General features: G+C 41.1%; 1 protein-coding gene across 3 annotated transcripts; it reads left to right on the plus strand.

Annotated features, from left to right (window-relative positions):
• The first annotated feature begins 11 nt into the window (after nt 1-11).
• Nucleotides 12-19,240, plus strand: FAM210A (family with sequence similarity 210 member A). Of its 3 annotated transcripts, none has more exons than XM_083879696.1 (5): nt 12-130; nt 12,957-13,064; nt 13,600-14,061; nt 16,181-16,292; nt 17,321-19,240. In XM_083879696.1, exons 3-5 carry the CDS (start codon nt 13,613-13,615, stop codon nt 17,618-17,620), a joined length of 861 nt encoding a protein of 286 aa, XP_083735822.1. In that variant the 5' UTR covers nt 12-130; nt 12,957-13,064; nt 13,600-13,612; the 3' UTR covers nt 17,621-19,240. The 3 variants fall into 3 exon arrangements, with proteins under 3 accessions (XP_083735822.1, XP_083735821.1, XP_083735823.1); XM_083879695.1 differs by lacking the exon at nt 12-130 and adding an exon at nt 456-503; XM_083879697.1 differs by lacking the exon at nt 12-130 and adding an exon at nt 578-637.
• Nucleotides 19,241-20,588: the final 1,348 nt, after the last annotated feature.

Genomic DNA, 20,588 nt, shown 5'->3' on the forward strand with positions numbered 1-20,588 from the left:
GCGCGGGGAAAGGGAGCTGGGAAAAGGCGGCGCGGCGTGGCCTGAGGAGCGGCTGGGGAGCCGGGGTTGTCTGGCCTCAAGGGGAGACCCGGGGTGGAGCTCATCGCTCTCTACGACTGCCTGACAGGAGGTTGTAGTGAGCAGTTTGTTCGACCGTGCCTGCCCTGAGAGAACCGGAGGAAATGGCCTTAACCTGAGAGAGGAGAAATTCCGTTTAGATACTAGAACGACTTTTTCACTGTTAGGATGCACAGGCGTTGGAATAGGTTGCCCAGGAAGGTGTTGAAGAGATGTCTGGATCTGGCTCTGGGTGATTTGGGTTAGGGGGTCACAGTGGCAGTGCCGGATTGGACAGGGTGGTCTTAGAGTTCCTTTCCATCTTTGGTTCTATGAAAGGTGGACGAGCCCGAGCCAGAGCAGGGGGCCTACGAGTCCCAGGGGGCCGTGCGAGAAGGGGGCGGTGCTGGCGCCTGCGCAGTGGGAGGGCGCCGCCGGGCCTGAAGGTGATGGTGGGGACGGGCGCCGCCGCACGTTGCGCGGGGCGCGCGCGGGGGGTGTGACGGGAGCGGCCGTTGGTGGCACCGCCGCGTGCCCGAGGCGCGCGGGGCCCCCAGGAGCGGCGCGAGGCCGGCACGAGGTACCCGCGCGGCGGGATCGGGACCGGGATCGGGATCGGGACGGGTCTCCCTCCGCCCCGGCTCCTGGGGGGATTGGGCTGCTCGCGCCTTCCTCCCTTTGGCTGCCTTCCCCTGGACGAGCCCGCCTTGCCCGGCGGTGGAGGATGTGGGCCGCAGCACCAGAAAGTAGCGGGGGAGATTTGTTTCCTGGTCGGGGGATGACCTGGATGGGCCTGGCTGTTCCGTGGTGTGCTGCTGCTGCTGCAGCGTCGGGCTGGAAAGGAAGGGAATTGGGGATGGGATCTCGGGCTGGGAGATTCTCAGGAAGGGCAGTGGGATCCCGGCTCGCTCCTGGTGCCCGGTGACACGACCCGAGGGAAGGGCACGAAACTCTGCCGGAGGAAGTTCAGGCTGGATAGAAGGCAAAGGTTCTGCACCCGGAGGATGGTTGGGCACTGGAGCAGGCTCCCCGGGGAAGTGCTCACAGCTCCAGCCTGGCTCAGTTCAGGAAGCGTTTGGCAATAGTCTCAATCACAAGGTGTGATTCTTGGAATGTTCTGTGCTGGGCCAGGAGTTGGAGTTGATGATTCTGATGGATCCCTTCCAAGTCGGCATATTCCATGGTTCCGTGTTACCACGGAAGGACCGGGTGGTTTATGGCCCTTAAGGGGGTCCTCTTCCCATACCTGCCTATGTCTTATCTTTTCAGGAAGCTTGAAGTGGCTTTACAAGTGTTTCATTGTCTGATGTTATGTTTCTCATTAGTAATCCGCCCCTGTTAATGAAGTATGTCCAGGGAGTCAGACAGAGAAGTCATCAGAATTTTTGTTAAGGCTGTGAAGTGAAACATGGATCTATGTCAGTATTACAAACTGTACTTCAGCCTCACTAATTGTCTATTTCTAAAACCCCCTCTACAAACTGTCCTGAAAGAGAAAACATTAATTTGGACAAGTAGTACATGAATTTTCCTAGAATTCCTTACCAAAGCCTGTTCTTAAACTGAAAGTGTTCCTCAGTTTACCCCAAGATGTCATTGCTGTTACAAGTATAAACGTAAACCGGTTTGCCAAAGTTTCTCTGCTTTGGGAAGAGACAGGGGGCGCAGGTTCCTCATTTGGAATGTGTTTTGCTGCCTGTGCTGATATGACTTGCAGCTGCTTCAGTGTGAGAATTGCATGCACAGAGGATAGTATGTCCCACCATCCACCTCCTGTGGGGGTGGCAGCAGGTGTTTATCTCCTTTTCTGTTCAATGGCTGTTGGAGGTAAAAAGGGTATGAGTGACCTTTGTGGCAGCGTTACTGAATTGTACTCACTGCCTAAGGGGCATTTCCATCAGGGAATGAAAAAGAAAAAAAAAATTATGATTTGGGTAGGTGGATGTCAGGTGGCTTGCAGATGGCAAACACTGAGTAGGTAAATTCAGACTGTTAAGGAGTATGTAAGGGATGTAAGAAGTTAAAGATTTGCCTGATGTGGCTGTGTGCAGGTCTGCCTCACAGGCTGCAGCAGCTGTGAGAAAGGTTTTGATCTGGTTTGGTTTTGAAAAGATTCCCTGCAGTTCTCCTGCTGTAGATGGTCTTTCCTGCAGGTAAATGGGCCCAGCTCTGTGTCTGTGCTCAGAGGTATCACTTAGAAACTGAAGGCTGTTTTTGCAAGACAGGGAGTCCTTGATGTCAGATAAGAGCCCTCAGTTTGCATCTTGGCACATTTCTGGATCTCTAGGGAGTTTTGTCTAGTCTTGAAGATAAGGGCATGAGAAACTCAACAACAAGAGCAGGAAGAACACGGATTTTTAAAAACATAAAACTGCTAATGGAATCTCAGCAAATTCCTTGTAATCAGTTTAGTCCTACAGATTGGAAAGACAATCCAACATAGTCCTTTTTGGTGTTAAATCAGATAGTTGAACTTATTTTCAGAATTACATGTTGAAGCAAATTCATCATCATCGATATTTCAGTATTAGGAATGGAACAGAGTCACTGAAAGGACTGAGACCTGGGCCCAAAACCTGATGGACATCTTCCTGGACAGCCAGGGGTCATCACAATAGATTATAAGAATTTTACCTTGATATTCTGATAGGTAACTACCTAGTTCCATCACTTTAGGTCAAGGATCAAATCTGGGGTCAGAGATTCTGAATGACTATTATGTGCCCCTAGTAGATTTTTTGACTTCAGATTAATGGATTGTGCAGTGTGACAATAACAACAAAAAAGAGCACTGTTCAAGTTACAGAACTTTTTTTTAGGTTTTGTGTCTTGAATCATGATACCTCTAAAAAACGTGCATCATTCTTCATGTCCCTGTTGCTACAATAAAATTCCAGTGAGAGTAAAACATTATTATTTAGTTCAAAAATCTTTATGATCTATTGTGATTATACCTTCCTAAATTTAGTTGAATCTTGAAGGTACCAGTACAGGTGTGTTAAGTCCAACCCACTTTGTCTGTATTAAATTTTATCCAGAAAATTATGATTTAAGCAGGTGCTGACAGGCCAGAGTGCTGTGCCTACTTAGGATTTTTTGCCTGGCGATGACCAAAGGCACAGAATCACAGTGAATTTTGTGATTCTGTGACCAAAGCCACATCTTATTTTAGGCATTGGCGTTACACAATGGGATTTACTCTGGTTGGAACTTCGTGCTTCCTCTAAAAATCTCCATCCCTTTGTAGGCCAATGCCTTCCATCCCTCAGTTTTCTTCTCATCCTCTTCAAATGAGCCACACGTTTTGTTATGTTTCCAGGCATGACCCTGCCCCTGCTAAACAAATTGATCTGAATGGTAAAGCTCTGTTTGTGCACATCAGAAAATGAAAGTGGCAGTTTGCTGGGCTATAAATTTTAATTCCCTGCATCTGCTGTTTTATCCCTTCCCGAGAATTGACCTTGACCCTGTGTAACAGTTCTTGTGTAAACAACACAAGGAGTTGTGTGGCTGTGATTGTGGCTTTGTTGTAGCAGATGATCCCCTGCAGGTCGTTAGGACTTGCTGACTTTGTCCTTGAGGAGAGGGATGAGGGAAGGGAATGGTGGTTAATACAGTCAGGTGCTCGTAAACAAATCAGTAGCTTTTTTTTCCAATGGATGAATTTTGTTGGTTGGAAATAAAAATGCATGAGTGGCTTCACAAGGATTCAGTGAGTCTCTTCCAAAAGTGGCTGGTGAAAGATTTTAGTAAAACGTGGCAGCACTTTCCTTTAACTGCTGTGGTAGTGCTTAGCTCCAGCATGTTCCAGACAGTGAACTATTCACTCTTAATATTTTGTGGGTTTAAAAACTGGCTTTGCTGATGTTAAAGTTAGATGGCATCCTTTGCTTCCTGCTGTCTTAGGCCATAGGATAGCGCTTCCTGACGAGGGATGTTTCCATGCCGAACCACAAGCCTTGGGCCTTGTTGATGACATCTGGCAGAAGGCAGTGAGTGTGCTCGCAAAGGCTGCAGTGTTGCAGTCACAGGATTCCTCTCTCAGTGTGAATACAGCAGTGGTGTAATGCTGCTGCTTCAGACTGTGAGTAGGAATGTTTAATTAGAGTTCTAGTACTGAAGCCTCATCAGAGCTCCTGGTGTAAAGACACAGCTCTCTGAATCTGATACACTTTCAAACACTTGTAGATGGTGTCATTTTGTTGTTTGTGTGTCCTCTATGCAAGAACTGTTGTTCTTGAATTGAATAGTGGGCAAGAAGGTTTAGCCACTCAGGTATCAAGACCTTAATAAAAACAATACTGCTTTCATAAGAACTGTTCACGTTCATTTGTAGAGATGTTGGGAATAGCATTTACTGAGAATCAGATGAAGACTGTGGTTTTGAGTGTGTGTGTGTGTTCAGTAAATGTTATGATCAGCCTCTTCACACATAATTTTTCAAGATATTCTGATTGATACTGCACATACTTCTCCATATGGAGAAATTTGAATTCACAACAGAGAATTCAACACTTACTTTGAATATTTAGAAAAGATTTATACTGGAAGTGAATGTCTGCCAACAGTAATTCTGCTGAAAGATGAACGTTCTGTATTTTTTGCTGGGGAAAATGACAGCTTTTCAGTGTTTGAAAGTGTGATATAAATGTGGTGAGAGAATAAAAGAAAAAAATCTTGAACCCAGTGCTTCCACTGTGAATTCTGTTTTTACGGAAGTTGAGATGTTTTTTTCCAGTTTCACTCTGGTTTACTTCTATTCCTACTTTGCTTCTTACTGTAAGGCTTCAGAGTTCTTTGTTGAGAATGTTTTTTGGACAACTTTAGAAGCATTTTGGGTGAATTTGATGAGTAAAAGACTTGGTACTTCAAGGTGGTTGTTTTAAGTGTCTTGTAAAATTATTACATAATGTAATTTGGACTTAATGTATTATTACAGATGGTACTGTTGCTTGCTGTTGGGTTATGGAGAGAAGAAACACAACAATAAGACAAGACCTATAAAGATCCAAGGTGGCAAAAATGGCATTTATCAAGGATAGAAGGGAAACGGGTTTGGTAGTTACTGCGGAAGGTGAGGCAGAAGGCTGTACAGAGCTGATTCTAAGATCTAAGTTTAAGCATGTTCCTAATAAATGCCTGTTATAATTAGTCGAGATAAAGTATTTGAATACCTAAGGTGGTATCCTGTGGTTTGGTGTGATGGTTTGACTCTGGCTGGATGTCAGGTGTCCACCAAAGCTGCTCTATCCCTGCCCTCCTCAGCTGGGCAGGGAAAAGAAAATACAATGAAAAGCTCTTGAGCTGAGTTAAGGGCAGGGAGAGATCAGTCATTGCTTGTTGTCATGGGCAAAACAGACTCAATGTGGGGAAATTAATTGAATTATTACCAATCAAATTGGAGTATGGAAATGAGAGGTAAAACAAATCCTAAAAATTTCTTCCTGACACTCCTCCACCCTTACTGGACTCCGTACTCTTCCTCTCAGTGGCACAGTAGGACAGGGAATGGGAGTTACAATCAGTTCATCCATCACATGTCTCAGTCACTGCCTCCTCCACAGAGGGAGGAGGGCTCCTTCCCATGGCAGACAGTCTTCCACCAGCTACTCCAACATGAATCCTTCCCATGAGCTGCAATTCTTCATGAACTGCTCCAGCATGGGTCATTTTCCACTGGGTGCAGTCCTCCAGGAGCAGCCTGTTCCAGCATGGATCCCCCATGGAATCACAAGTCCTCCCAGCAAAGATCCTCTGGCATGGACTCCTCTTGCCCCAGATTCTTCCAGGACCTTTTGCACTGTGGGTTTCCTGCAGGTCACAGTCTCCTCCTGGCATCCACCTGCTCTGGTGTGGGGTCCTCCACAGGCTGCAGGAGGAACAGAGATCTCTGTTCCTCTCTGGATCTCCATGGGCTGCAGGGACACAGCTCCCTCAGCATGGTCTGCACCACAGGCTGCTGGCTTGTCTCAGCTCCTGTGCCTGGAGCACCTTCCCTTCCTTCACTGACCTTGGTGTTTGCAGGGATGCTCCCCTCACATGTTCTCACTTTGCTCTTCCCTGGCCTCAATTGCATCTGTGACACAATTTTTTGTTGTTTTTAGCCATGTTAACCCAGAGGCTCTGCCACCATCACTGATGGTCTTGGCCCTGGTCAGCAGTGAGTGTCTCTTGGAGCTGGCTGGCACTGGCTCTTTTACAAAGTTTCACTTCTCTTAAAGGGAAGCTTTTGGCAGCTTCTTAAAGAAAGCACCCCTATAGCCCACCCTCCACCAGAACCTTGCTGCACAAACCCAGCAGATCTGGGCAAAAAGACTGAAATTTATTTGTGTTAGCACTATCTGTTTTGGTAAAAGTCACTGTGTCTTGCAGTGTGCCTCTAATTGTTTAATTGCATTTTTCATTAATAAATATTTTATTACAATTCCAGAGACTTAAAAAATTAATTCTCATAATCCACATTGCCTATATCAGTGAAGTGCTGAATGACCAGAAAAACTATGAATTAAAAAGTGAGCTTGACTACTAGAATCCATGTTGTAAGTAGCAGGAAGTCTTGAGCAAGAGTTCAGTTTATGGCAGCAACCTTTTGACTTTTACTGATGACTCTGTTAGTGAAAAGCTGCACTGCATCTCTGAATTTCATTGTAAAAGAAATACCTGAGCTCTGAACATAGAACTAACAACCACATTTCCAGTGCATTTCAGCACGTGTTAAAGTGTAGGGTCAGAACACTTGAGATGCTCAGTGGCAGTTGAAAGAGGTGAGGAATTTGTCAAATAAAATACAATGTACTATTGAGAGGGAAGATCCTAAGAGATTCTCAAACAATTTTTTGATGAAGTGTAGAAAACTGATCTGTGTATTTGTTTATTCATGTTTTAGCATCTAAGCCCTCATCAGTTCAGTTGTGGGTTGATTTTTTTTTTTCTGAGGGAGTTCAGAGCCATATGCAGGAAACTGCAGACCTGAGGCTTGCTTATGTGGAGTCCCTTTCCAGCCCCTCTTAGTTATCCAGTAGAAGTTTTCCACTGCTTTGTAAACCACAGCACTACACACTCGCCCCTACAGCCCTCACACCTGCATGTGAAGGGCTCTGTGGCTGAAAACCCTCTGAGAGAAAACCACAAGTGCTTTAGGAGGAATGAACTAATGATACCTTGGGAGATACAAGGATGGAAGAAGTTGCTAGGATTCAGAAAGTTATTACCTAAGTGGAATAGAAAGAGAATTGGATCTTATTTTGATCATTAGCCTAAAGTGGAAGGTAGTGTGAAGAAAGAGATGAATACAGGCCCTGCATTGAACTAACATAAGGGGGTTTTGATCTTTTTTAGCATAGATACATACCTATTTTTAAGCTTAGTTAAAATCTATAGGCATAACTTCTCTACCTTGCTTATTGTAGACATGTCTGTAGAGTGACAGATAGACATAAAAAAATCAAACCAGATAGCACTTTAAAAGCTAATTTTTTCCTTGACCTGCCTGTAATCTGAGAGGTTCTGGAGCTAATACAGAGGATGATCCAGCAACACTTGTTGGACAGCATCACAGAGAGCAGAAAGCTTTTGTAGTGCTTGTGGGAGTTGTACTTATGTAAAAATTCAGTAGAGGGCAGAACGAAACTTGTGAAAGAAGGAACCAGCGCGAGCAGATGGAATAGCACCAGCTATTAAAAACAGTTCTGAAGAGCAGAAAGCTCTACAGCTGATTGTGATCCTTCCTTTTAGAAGCTTTTGAGAGAGAACATTCACATTTTCATGTAATGGTCAGCTACATGCAATCTTAAGATCCAGTGCTTTCCATCACAGAGGAAAATGGGGTTACCATGGATGTGCTGACTCTGTGCAGACCAGCTGTTAAGGCTCCTGTTCAGCATTCCAGATGTATAATTCAGCACACAGGCATTGCATTACATTCTCCTGCATTATTTGTCTTCTGAATCCAGTGTGCAGACTTTATACATATCTGCAATATCTTGTATTCTTCCTAAAGCTACTTCTTCATGTTCTTTTTAATATTTGAGTATCAGAAGATTGTAGCAGTGAAGATTACTTTGTGTGTAAGGACCGTGGAAAAGTTTACTTTACTTTTTTGATTTTGCTGAGGGTGTTTTAGCAAGAATCGTTTAGGTAAAATAAGAGTAACAAAGTTGTTGATTTATCTCCACTTAGCAGTATTGAATTGTAATAATATGATCAATTTTAAAAATTATAGCATAGCATTTACTGTGTGAAAATAGTATAGAGGTGGGGGGGCTAATACTTTAGGTTAGTTTGTCTGCAAGGGTTTAGTCTTTTATTTAACATGATTTTACCAAGTTTTAAATAATTTCCATTGTGATTTATTTTGCATTACTCCCTTTAACCTAAAATGTGGTGTTATATTTTTAGACAGCTCTGAATGATAGACAAAACTACTTTGCTAATGATGCTCAAACTTCAAATTATAAGCAAGTTTCTTAGTTTAGAATGAATAACAGATAGCTTGAGGTCAAAATAGAAATTCCAAATGTTCATTCGTGCACTCAAGGTATTAATACAAAGCACAAAAAGTCCCTGTGCACTGCTCCTTTTCCATCCATGGTTAGTGACTTCATGCTCTGCCGACCCTTTGCAGCTACCAAAGAAGTTTATAGTTTTATTTTACATTGAATTTAAGAAAAGCAATGCTTTGCATGTATTGCACTAGTCTTACAGAAATTTTAAAATATGTTCCCAGATTTTTAGGACACCCATGTGTGTTTTCAGTTCAGTTATAATTTTCTTATTTCCTCATTTTGTTTTATAAGCTTGGCAAAATCCATTGGGTTGTTTTGTTTATGGGGGTTTTTTAATATACTGTTGATGAGTTCTTGAAAAGAACATTTTAAATCTGAAAACAAGCTTTGGAGGTTTTTTTTTTAATTCTGTTTAGTAAAAATGTAAGCAATATGGTGGTGGTGTTTATTAAACTGAGCTGCTTGGATGAGATCTCTGTATTTGCTTTTTATGCAGTTGAAAGATGAGTTGAAAAGGATTTCTGAAAACTTGGTTTGTTTCCTTTCAAAATTCTTCCCTGTCTGCCACACACCGTCCTCAAAGTTTTCTAGATTTTACACTAAATATAACAGGAATGTAAATTAGTTCTCTGTTTCCATAGAAAGGTGCCTTGGGAGTGGAAAAAGCACATGGATTTTCATTGGGAACTCTCCTGTGGTATAATTAATGTTCTTTTTTTAAACAGTAACAGAACGAGTGAAAATGCTTTAAAGTCATCCGTATTTACATATTGTGTCCAGAGTGTTTCTGGTATAACTGAGAAAATAATCCAGTGTTCTCTACACACACCATGCCCTCAATTCCCTGAGATGCTTTCTGACCTGTTTTACAAAAGAGCTTAAAACTAAAGTTTTTGCCATTATCTTAACACTAAAGTTTTTGCCATCTTTTATGCACTCCCCATTCTCATATTTTAATTATTCTGGTAACTTAAAAAACATTAATTGTAACAGGGTAACAATTTTTATAGAAATTATCCTGATGAAAGTTTCATCTGACAGCCTCTCTGGCAGATTTTCTCTTTCCAACAGCAAATATCCACAGCAGCCTTTGCCATACCTGTACTGGCCAGAAATGCTACTTCTGTGTTTTCCAAAGATCCCCTGGAGCCTTTTGGCATAGAATGTTAGCACACATGCAAAGCCAATGACTTTGTGACAGTCACATAAACCAGCTTTGTGGCATTTAAAATTCCTGAACTTTTGTTGTCCTCAGGAGCAAAGAGCAAATCTAATATCTACTTCCTAATTACCACTGGAAAGTAGAGTAAATGCAAGAGCTAGGATCCTCTTGCAGTATATCAGATTTATGCCAAAGCTGATCTGAATTATAACACAAGTACAGAAGTTTCCTAAACAAAACCTCCAGCACTGCAATGAGCCGCTGATCTATGCTTTTCCTTAAGAGGCCCCTAGAGCACTCCCTTTATGTCTGAGGCCTTGTTAAGAGCTCACCATGAGACAGGGGTGCCTCCGGGAATTAAATGGATGTCCAAGAATCCCAGCCAGGAGTTTTGTCTTGAAGAGCCAAGATCTCTACAGCTCAGTTTACAGTCTGCTGGAGATCCTACTAAATAGTTAGCTGGGATGTGACTGTGCTGAAGAGGAGAACATACCACAAGTGTTTGTATAGCATTTCATGGTTTCTGTAGCTAATATCTATTCTGTCACTGACCACACGGGATTCTTGGAGCAGAGAATTTGGATATATCTGTCCTTAGACAGATTTTTTTTTTCTTTGTGGCATTTTTAAGAGAAAACTAATAAAGAAATGTAAGATGCTTTAAATGCCTTTCCCCCTGCCCCCATCCCACAGTCAAGTGGTTTCCCACCTTGGTATGTGGAGCTTGTACCTTCTTGTCCTTTTCTGTACCTTTGCAGCATGATGCAACAGCAGGAAATAACGTTAAACACACTAAAATGAAGAAGGAAAAAAGTCAAAAGTCACTAGGTGCAATTGTGGGTAACATGCAGGTTACTGCCCTGACTTCCTTAGAATCTGATTGCTTTTAACAACCTAAAGTTACAGGGGCAATTGTATAGCTTGTATAGCTCCAGTGATTTCTTTGAGAAGTATTATGCTTAGATAAGAAAATTGTGTCTCAAATCCGTAGGCTGACACACTTCCTGCTGCCTGTTGAGTGCACAGGGTATTAGGAACTTCGTTTCACCAATTGTCTTAAAGGACAAGTTTCTCTGTATTCATCTCATGTTTTAGAGGGATGAAACAGCTAGTTTCATATTTATTTGGACCTCCAACCATAATTATTGTGCACTTTTATCTGTCCTGTTAAAGATTTGTTTGCATTGTTGAGCCAAGTAACTAAAGTATAACAATTTAGCAGCTGCATCCATCACCCCTTAAAAATATTTGTTTCTTTAAATGGATTTATAAAGTATATGCTGTATTAATCTGGTACTTTACTCATGTGCCTTCCCTACATCATGCTGTAACCATTATAGTACTTCCCTCATCCCAGTGCCGTATTCAATGTACCAACACTTCAAAAGGTCTCTTCTTTGTTCATTTAAATAAGCAAAGCACGTACCTGTGAAACACAGTAAGGTCATTAGGGAAATTTTAACCTTGTTTCAAAAAACTTGTTTTCTTTTATTCTTTCAAACATAAGCACTATCATATCTTAGCTCTTCCTTATCTGTCAAGCTATTGTGCTTCTCCACATTTTAAAGTGGAGAAACAAACAGTAAGCAGTTGTGCAGAATATCAGCTAGAACCTTACTATCTTCTTACAAGGTGCAAAACCTTTTCAGGGTGTACTGTAGATGTTTGGATAACATTCCTTTTGACCTTCCAGGTTATGCATCATGGAGAAAAAAACCCTTTAATTAATGACTTTCAAGTCCATCTGAGAGTATAGGAACAGAAATTGGCATGGAAAGTCTTGTAATAGCCCCAGAACTTTCTCTGCTCTAAAGCCATTGGTGACATTCTATTTTTAAATCTTACATGGTGCATGTAACTCAGTTAACAAAGGCCTTGAAACTCATTTACTGATCCCAGCACTGCTCTGTGCTGCTCCATGAGCATTGGACACAGTGGTGACCCACACTCAGGAGAATGGGGCCATTTCCTCCCCCAGTGTTCTGCAGCCACTGCAGTGGCTCGGAGCTGTTTGGACAGTGCTGGAATGCAGCACCTACAAACACTGCTCTGAGAAGTGCTACTGTCAATACACTACAAGGAATGGAAAAATTCAGAAATGCTTGTTCAGCTTCTTAGTCCTGTGCTGCTGGAATGCAGTGTCCTGTTAATACCATAGATGACTCAAAATTTAGTTTCCCCCATGTTGTATGGTTGCAATTTGGAAGGCTTGTTTGGACAGATATTTTTCAATAGGGTACTGCAGTGAACAGTAGAAGTCTGACTCAAGAGCCCCCAGATTCCCGTAGATGGACATCTTTTGATGAGTCTGTTGGCTGAATATTAAGAAAATCTACTTGGGGCAGATGCTCAGTGCTGTGTACTGTTAGTGAGAAGGGAAACCAGTTCTCTGTGGAGAATGTTATCCTTCAGGAAAAAACTGTAAGTGGCAGTAGGCAAGGAATGCTGTTGTCGTGTTCCAAGTTTGTTGTTACAATTTCTATAAATCAGTTAAGTAGTTGGCATATGACAGAGTGCCATCTGAACACTTGAGTTTTGCTGAGTGTTTTCACTACTTCTTGTTTTGAGAAGAAATTGCATTTGGATTTCAGAAGTAAGCAAGAATCTCTGCTTCTTGTAAAATTAGAGATACCACAAGCAGTTGCTGCTTCCAGTGAAGTCTTGCAGAAAACTGAGTCGTGGAGGGCCAGTACCTGTAGCTGCTCCGTGAGCAGCAGCAGCACTTCTCGACTCCCACCAAGTTTGTAACTGAACAGGACAGAGTAACTGCTTCCTTAGAGACACCAGATCCTTTTTCCCTGTTGATGCAGTACCTCCTGTTAGTAGGAGTTCAACAGAAGTGTGTGTCTGTGTGTCACAAACAATGCAGAGTTCCCAGGGAGTTTGAAACCTCCTGGGTTTCCCTACGTCAAACATTGTAATTCTAGTAATTGCCATTAATTCAAGTACAACAGTAGCTTAAAACTACCTAGAAAACTATACAGGTAGGAATGTTCCAACAGATGCATTTGGATTATGAAACTTTCCTCTCTTGGAAGAGAACAGTAATTCACAGTTGAGGAACTTCTAAAATTACACAGAAAAAATCTCCCATTAGCATGTCAGTATTCAAAAGGGAATTTACACCAATAATTTCTTCAGTTGCAAAGTTTCAGGCTGACCAGAAATAAATCTTCATAGGATTAATTTGCTGTTGTTGCTATTTCTCTAAATGTGCTCTTTTTTCACTTTAGCAGGGGCATCAATGTGTTCAAGACATACATTTGAAAGGTGGGGAACTAGTGGAAGAGTTGCAACTTTTTGAAGATACAAACTTCACAATATCTAGAAAGTAATAAAGGGTATGTATGGTTTCAGTTTGGGTTTTTTTTTTTTTAAACTTCTTCCTGTGTTAGGAAGTATTGACCATTTTCTGCAGCCTTTACCAAAACTAAGAATGCACTGACACCAAAAATAAATTTTAATTGCACTTACTTCAGTGAATTTATAATGCATTTATGTAGGGTCAAAGTATCACTCAAGTTATCAGCTGCTACTATAACTGAATTTTTAAGAGTAACTTTTCAATGGATGTGCCAGCTTATGTAGATAAAAGCAGTAGATAGTACTAAACTCCTAAGAATGTGTTTTGAGAGTAGAGTGATCATTTTAGCAGTGAGGAGCAGAGTATGTTAAGTGAATGGGGCTATTTTAGCTTAAACTGCTGAAGAAATTAGAAAATTATTTCCTTAATTCTGGAAGATAACCATTTCTGGAAAGAAAGATAAGGAAAACCTTTTTAAAAGGTTTAAAATTTGAGAATTTCAAGTGGCATTGGAGCAAGTAGAAATCACACCACTGAAATGCAGTTTGTTTACTCTTGTTTCTTCCTTATAGAAACTTGATCACAATGCAGCGGAGCCTGTTACATTCGGCGTCTCAGCTGGCGCACGCGACATGTTGGTTCTTCCCTCGCACCGGTGTCTTGCAGCACTTGAAAGGACAGTGTGTGTTGTCTAACGTGGGGTGCAAAGTGATTCTGGCACTGGACCCTCCTAAACGATGTCTTCATGCAGGTGCAGCTCATTTTGCCTCAAAGAAAACTGCTTTGTCATCACAGCCAGCAGACGCTTCTCACAAAGTACCGGGAGAGAGAAATCCTTTGCCTTCGGCCACTGATGTGCCCAAGCAGAGCCCTGCAGAGTCAGATTCTTCAGAACCTGATCCATTACAAGATAAATCAATTAGTCTTGTTCAGAGATTCAAGAAAACTTTTAAGCAGTATGGGAAAGTCATGATTCCAGTGCACCTTGTGACTTCCACTGTATGGTTTGGATCCTTTTACTATGCAGCCATGAAGTAAGTCGATAGTTTGTTGCAGTGTGCAATACCGGGGTTGAATTGAGATCTACTAGTGAAAGGACATATAAATCATTATTTCATGTTAAAAAGTGCCTTTATATTTAATAGAGAAATGTGGCTACATTTTTGACTAAAGCATAAGATTAATATTAAAGTATCCTGGATTCAGGAGAGTGTCACGTACATACTATGACCATGCAGTTATTGCTCTGTATCAGGTATGTTGCTGACATGTAAAGGAATGCTCATCTCTCCAAAATGATGCATGGATGTAAACAGCATTGAAATTATTAGTAACCTCTCAAAAGGTAAAGACAAGGATTTGGAATCCTGATTATGAATGGCTAGTTGAGATCTTTATAGACCTTTTCTCTTTTTTTGCCCTTGGACTTCAGAGTATTTTACCACTTCCTCTCTATTTCATCCTCAGTCCTTCATAACTGGATTTTCACTTCATGGATTTATCTCACTCAGCTGTTCACAACCTATGTGAATGCATTCTTTTTTTTGTTTGTTTCCTGTCTTTCCTGCCATCCACTAAAAAATTACTATTGTAGACTATAGTTTTTAATCAGAAATTAAATAGTTGTGCAGCTAAAAAAAAAAAGAGATAAACTAAGTATTCTAATTTTAGTTTCTTTTAGTTACAGCATGTGCTAGATACTGTTCTGGAAAATGGCATTTATCAGAAAAAAACTACATCAATTATGAGCTGGTAGTTTGCTAGTTCAAGTGAAAGAGGTTTTATTTATCTGGAAATATTTTGCTAAATATGAGCAAATGTTTATCTCTGGACTGCTGGTGTTGTGTATTTAATAATAGAAAGCATGAAACAATGACGGTTTGTGGTGGCAAGGATGGCACTCTGACATCAGAATGCCTTACTGCACAAGTGTTTGTTTTAGTTACTCTAACCAGCTGGCATAATTGCCCTTTCTGGGAGCTATAGATCCAAATGTCATTCTAAATTTAGCTCATGTCAGAGGAATAAAGGTCTCGAGCTATAAAAATATTTTGCTTTGGATGAATTCAGGTTGATGCTTACATCCAGACATTTCAGATTGAGTGAAGATTACTTTTCTTGAAATTCTAAAGCCTGCTGCTAAAGTAGGTATTTGGCAGATGAAAACAACTGGAATATTCAGCTAGAAACTAATTAAACTAATTATAACAAAGCTTCAGTTTGTTATGCCACAGGAGCAGCACTCTCTTGAAGTGGGAAAATAACTTTCAGAATGGCTGGTCATATAAGACTAAACAGCAGTGGCTTATGAAATGACACAGTTAGTGCTGTCTTTCAGCTCCTACTAGGCCTCCATTTCCTACTCTGGGAATAGGCCTTTAGACTGTAGGTTCTAGTAACTGTTGTTAAGTTACTGCCTGTTACTGTTCCTGGTGCTAAAAGTGATTGCATGCTCAGAAGAATGCTTAAAATATTAGATAGAAATGGATTATGATATTAATAGTACAAAATCTCGAAATATTGGAAGCTCAGGTCTTCTATAACTGTGTGTAACTTTCTTCTGTAATATAAAGATGAGCTTTCTTTTCTCCTTTGGTGTTTCCCTGGATTTCAAATAGAAAAAATTGTGATAGGAGTTCCCTCCACCCATCTTGACACCTTATATTGACCCAGTAGAACAACTGAGCACAAAGCCCCTGAAGTCTTGTCCAAGTAACATGTTGCTTCCTTTTCTTTTGCCATATTCCATGTTTGATATATTTAGAAGTGACTGGAGAACATTGTCTGAAATTTTAAAAGAAAAAGAAGGTAATTTTAGGCAAAACAGGGCACAAAATTGAATGTGCACAGCTGGAGCCTGATTAGCTGTCTTAGCATCATTACCTCTGCTTACCTTCAAATATATACTAGGACACAGGTAAGTTAGAAACTATTCCACCTAACAGGGATAATATAAATCAGTCAGCTTTTGAAATGCTGAAAAGAACATGATTTTCATGTGGTCAGAAACAAATCCTGTAAGTATATTGCTTAGACAAGAAGATATTTTGTTCTCAAATTATGAAGTTTGTGCAATAAAGAAATAGTACTCTAAATTACTGTTCAGGTAATTCAAATTCCCGTTCCAGTTACCAGTGTTTTTCTCTTTTATAGTGGGGTGAATGTTGTTCCATTCCTAGAGTTGATTGGCTTACCAGACAGCGTAGTAGACATCCTGAAAAATTCCCAGAGTGGGAATGCACTAACTGCATATGCATTGTATAAAGTAAGTATAATTATAGTTTGTAAATAAGCTATAAGTCTTGCCTGGTGAACTAAACAGGGTTTACTTGTTTACAGCAGAAAGAATTAATTAGCTTTCTTCGATAGTTACAAGTACTTAAGCATTCATTTTGTGGTAAAAATAGTCCCATGTGTTCTGTGTTCCTTCAAGGAGTCTCTCTGTATTTCTAAAACAACTTATTGGCTGCAGAACTATTGCAACCCTCTGAGATGACAAATAAGCAATTAAGTTATTTTTGTGTATCTCTGATATAATTAGCAGGGACAAAGAGATAAATTCTAAACACCTCATTGAATTCCAGGTAAAATACAGTTATTTTTATCCTAGATGAGTTTTTGTCCTCTCCTTAGTTGTCCATGACTTTTAAGTATTTTCACTGTCCATTTGAATCAATTACTTACATTCAGATTTGGGTTTCCTTTTATTGCTTTACAAGTGCAAAGTCTATATTTGGGAAACTTGAAACATGTCAGCCCATTCAAAAACAAGGTACAGTATTTGCTGTACATTTGTTTCAGTTCCAAAAGTGATGTGTTTCTTGCCTGTTTTCGAAGGGGCTACTTTCCCAAACAAAATGTGAAAGTATGACTCTTTACAAGTTTCCTGTGCCTAAAAGAGACCAATAAATAAATATGGTTAAATATAAAGATGATGTTATAGCTGGAAGATCTGGCAGTGTCGGAAGAAACTCAGTGTTCACTTGCAGTCTATTATGAATTACATCAAGATGCTGAATGCTTGTCCTACAAACTGCACAGGGAGGGTTTGTGTGTTGATCATTTTGTTTAAGGGAAGTCCAGTGCCCTTGCTGGCTCTTGACGAAATGATACTTTAAGTAAAAGGTATGCATTTCTAGGGGATGCACTGTAAACTGGCTCATTTCCTTATAATTTGAAGATATCTTTAGAATCTGACACTGGTAAAAATAAACTTTCAACATAAGAAAGTATCTTTTGCTGGATGCTATTTTCCTGTTTTATCTCTGTGGTGTGTTCTCTGGTTTCTTTAAGATTGCAACTCCTGCCAGATACACTGTGACTTTGGGAGGAACATCCGTCACTGTTAAATATCTACGTAAGCACGGCTACATGTCCACACCACCACCAGTAAAGGAATACCTACAAGACAGGATGGAGGAAACAAAGGATAAAATTACAGAGAAGATGGAGGAAACAAAAGATAAAATTACAGAGAAGATGGAGGAAACAAAAGATAAAATTACGGAGAAGATGGAGGAAACAAAGGATAAAATTACAGGGAAGATACAAGAAACCAAAGATAAAGTTTCATTTAAAAAAATAAAGGAGTAGGAGAGATGCTTAATTTTTGGATGTATCAAACTTAGCACTTTAACCCTTTCTGAGTCAGGATATGCAAAGTGCACTTCTGAGGTTTTTTTGGTTTTTTGTTTTCTTTTATTTTTTTTACCCTTTGTCTGGCAACTACAATGGCTACATGGATTTAAAGGTTAAAGTTCCTTGCGGAAGAGGTTGTGACAAAGTTTCAATTTACAGAAGGAAAAGTGAATCTCAGACCTTAACACGTCCCTTGGTAATAATGTTAACAATTACTCTTCCCTCTTTTTTTTTCCACACCCTCCTCCTCAAAATGAAAGCGATTTCTGCCAAAAGCCACTACTCTGTTCTTCTTCCATCATAGTGGACAGCCATGGTTCCACTAGACTGAGCCTTCCATAAATGAAAAGGAAGGTTTCTCTGTTGGGAAGAGCAGCATGTTTAGGTTTTTAGAGTATGTGGACCCAAGCCTCTTCAATCGTGATCATCTCTCAATTTGGAGCAGACCATTGTCACTGATACTGCACATGAAGGAACTGATGGATCAGCTACTTGTCAGGAATTAATTACAGTGGCTTCCTTGGCTTCAGCCAGGCTGCAGTGGTTTACAGGTTGAGATTATGAATCTTTCCTGAACAGTGCATCTCTTCTGAAAGCTATAGGAAGATGAGTTAATCACAGTAGCCATACTGTCAAGTATACTTTGTTTCCTCAAGTTGATTTACAGTACAAAGTCATTAAATGAAATTAATCATTTGTATATTAAACACTAGGATTTGTTCATTGTGTTAAAGTTTACAAACCTGCTCTTATTTCATTTCTGAAACAAAAAAAAAAAATGAAATAGAAGTTTATTTGAGAAATTGCTATATTAAGGGGCTTTTTAAACACATGGAAAGTTAAAGTTAAACTCCAAAGTTCCTCCTCCTCCCTCAGACCTCAGTAAAACAATTTGACTAAAATAAGCATGATTTCTGAGACAGTGATCACAGTCTACCAAACTTTTTTTCCCCTAGATTGAGTCAAGCAAATACTTATTCATACCTGAAGGCTGAAATGCTGTCTCGGATGTTAGAAAGGATTAAATTTGAAACTGTTCTATTTGACTGAGCAGGCAAACTTCTCTCAGTTTTTGTTCAAATGTAGGCTAAATTGAAGTGTGTTTTTCCTATCTACCACAGATCTCACTTTGTAGCAACTCAGCATGTGTAAGTTGTTTAACAAAGGTGCTTTTTTGCAGGGGGATATGGGGAAGCAACAGAGTTGGGCCCTGAGCATTGCAATTGACTGGAGTGGAAAGATACAGCTGATGAAGTATCAGCTCTGCCCCCCTGTCATGTTTTCATTCACTTCACTGAGGGCTTCTCCATGTTTAAGTGAGTTGCACTTCTTTAACTTCATTGTGCAGGATTGATTACATACTTCTCTGCCCACATGTAAAATAGTAACTGCAATCTAATGCCTACCTCACAGGGATGTTGTGAGGAATAATCACTGTATATTCAGCAACCTGAAGATGTAAAGTGCCATGTTTCTGATAAATATTGTTAAAAAAAATATTTCTGTGAACTCTTACACTGCTAAGTACTACTGTAGGACTAGAGTTAATAGATGCTATTTTGTTTTTCTGTTTCAGTGTGCTTTTCCTTACTGTCCCTATGCACACATTCTTCCGACGTTGTTATTTGTTCTGATTTCCCACTTTTGGGGGCAATGTTACCCATGTCCTGCAGGACCCTCCAAAGCCCAAAGTGTGCCCCAGTACTCTTGCATGGTCACTCTCAGTCTGGGGCCACATATGAAAAAGACCCTTTCAGTGCAACTCACAGGATCCATCTCTTTACACATGGGAGAGATTGCATAAGGGCACCTTGGTGTCCTAGGATGAGTTTTTAGCCCTTAGACATGTTAGAACTTGTTCATTATACCACCTTTTCTTGCACTTCCCCATGTCCAGCTGGCCTGGGACCACTCCAGTGTTTATATGATCCATCCCTACTAATGCTAGGTACAAAAGCTGATTGACTTGGAGTTGACTGTCCTGTGTGATCATTTCTGCAGCTGCAGGGACAGCTCACAGTGACCCTTGCAAAGTCCCTCCTCTGTGTAGGTGGTCAATTTTGCTTGAGGAGTTTCTGGGACAGCCACATCCTCCACCCAGCATGTCCATGAATAAACCACAGAGTTACATGGATCCATTTATACAGAGCAAGAGGGGAAATCTTTAAGACTTTGGAAGTCTGACCTGGAGAGCTATTGTGACAGCTAGTCACATGCTTGGTTGTACTGGTGACCTTTTCTCAAACTGGACTTATATGGAACCTCTCTGCCTCATTAGTGCAGAGATCACCTGAGGAGTTCTGGGCCGCCTAGGGAGTGACTGTAAGGCCACTTGGTGCCAGCAGGTACCCAGCTATGCTGCAATTCTAACTAGGCTAAAGTTGATTTTCATCCTGTATCTCACTTACAAATTACCTTGCCATGATTCTAAGGTGCAGTTCTTGTTAGTGACAGTCATCCTTAGCATGAGTCTGCATGGCCAGAAGCCAGGGGCCACCACCCTTTGGAGAGGCAGTGTGCCTGCACTGTGCTGGCAGGCTGCAGCAAGCAAGGGGCACCTGGGGACAGCACAGGGTCTCCTTCTGGTACCCAAGCCAGCACAGTTGGCACACTCATGTGGCAGCAGTGTCTCTTAAGGTGGAGCAGCATCAGTGAGTGCCTTGAGCAGAAGAGAAGGAATAGGGCAGGTGCCATGGCCTGGGAAAGCAGTCTGGCTGCAGCACTAAGAGGCCCTGAGGCAGCCCACAAGTGACCCGAGGAAGGGAGTGCCCAGCAAGTGCCAGGAGTCCTTGGTGAGGTGAAAAGCCCAGACAGAAGCCCAGCAGCACCTTCCTTTGCCCACAGGACTATGCAGCCAGTAGTAACAGGGCTTGCCTTACCTCTCAGCTCAGCATCCTCGTGGGAAAGGGCCTTCAGGCTCTAG

This window comes from Zosterops lateralis (assembly GCF_965231275.1).
Source record: "Zosterops lateralis genome assembly, chromosome: 1".
NCBI classification, from domain to species: domain Eukaryota; kingdom Metazoa; phylum Chordata; class Aves; order Passeriformes; family Zosteropidae; genus Zosterops; species Zosterops lateralis.

Excerpts from the sequence above, each read along its gene's own strand:
- FAM210A (XM_083879696.1), top strand. The coding sequence starts at position 13,613 with ATGCAGCGGAGCCTGTTACATTCGGCGTCTCAGCTGGCGCACGCGACA. Across the intron at positions 14,062-16,180 it reads TTTTACTATGCAGCCATGAA|TGGGGTGAATGTTGTTCCAT; the intron begins GTAAGTCGATAG and ends TCTCTTTTATAG. Across the intron at positions 16,293-17,320 it reads CTGCATATGCATTGTATAAA|ATTGCAACTCCTGCCAGATA; the intron begins GTAAGTATAATT and ends GGTTTCTTTAAG.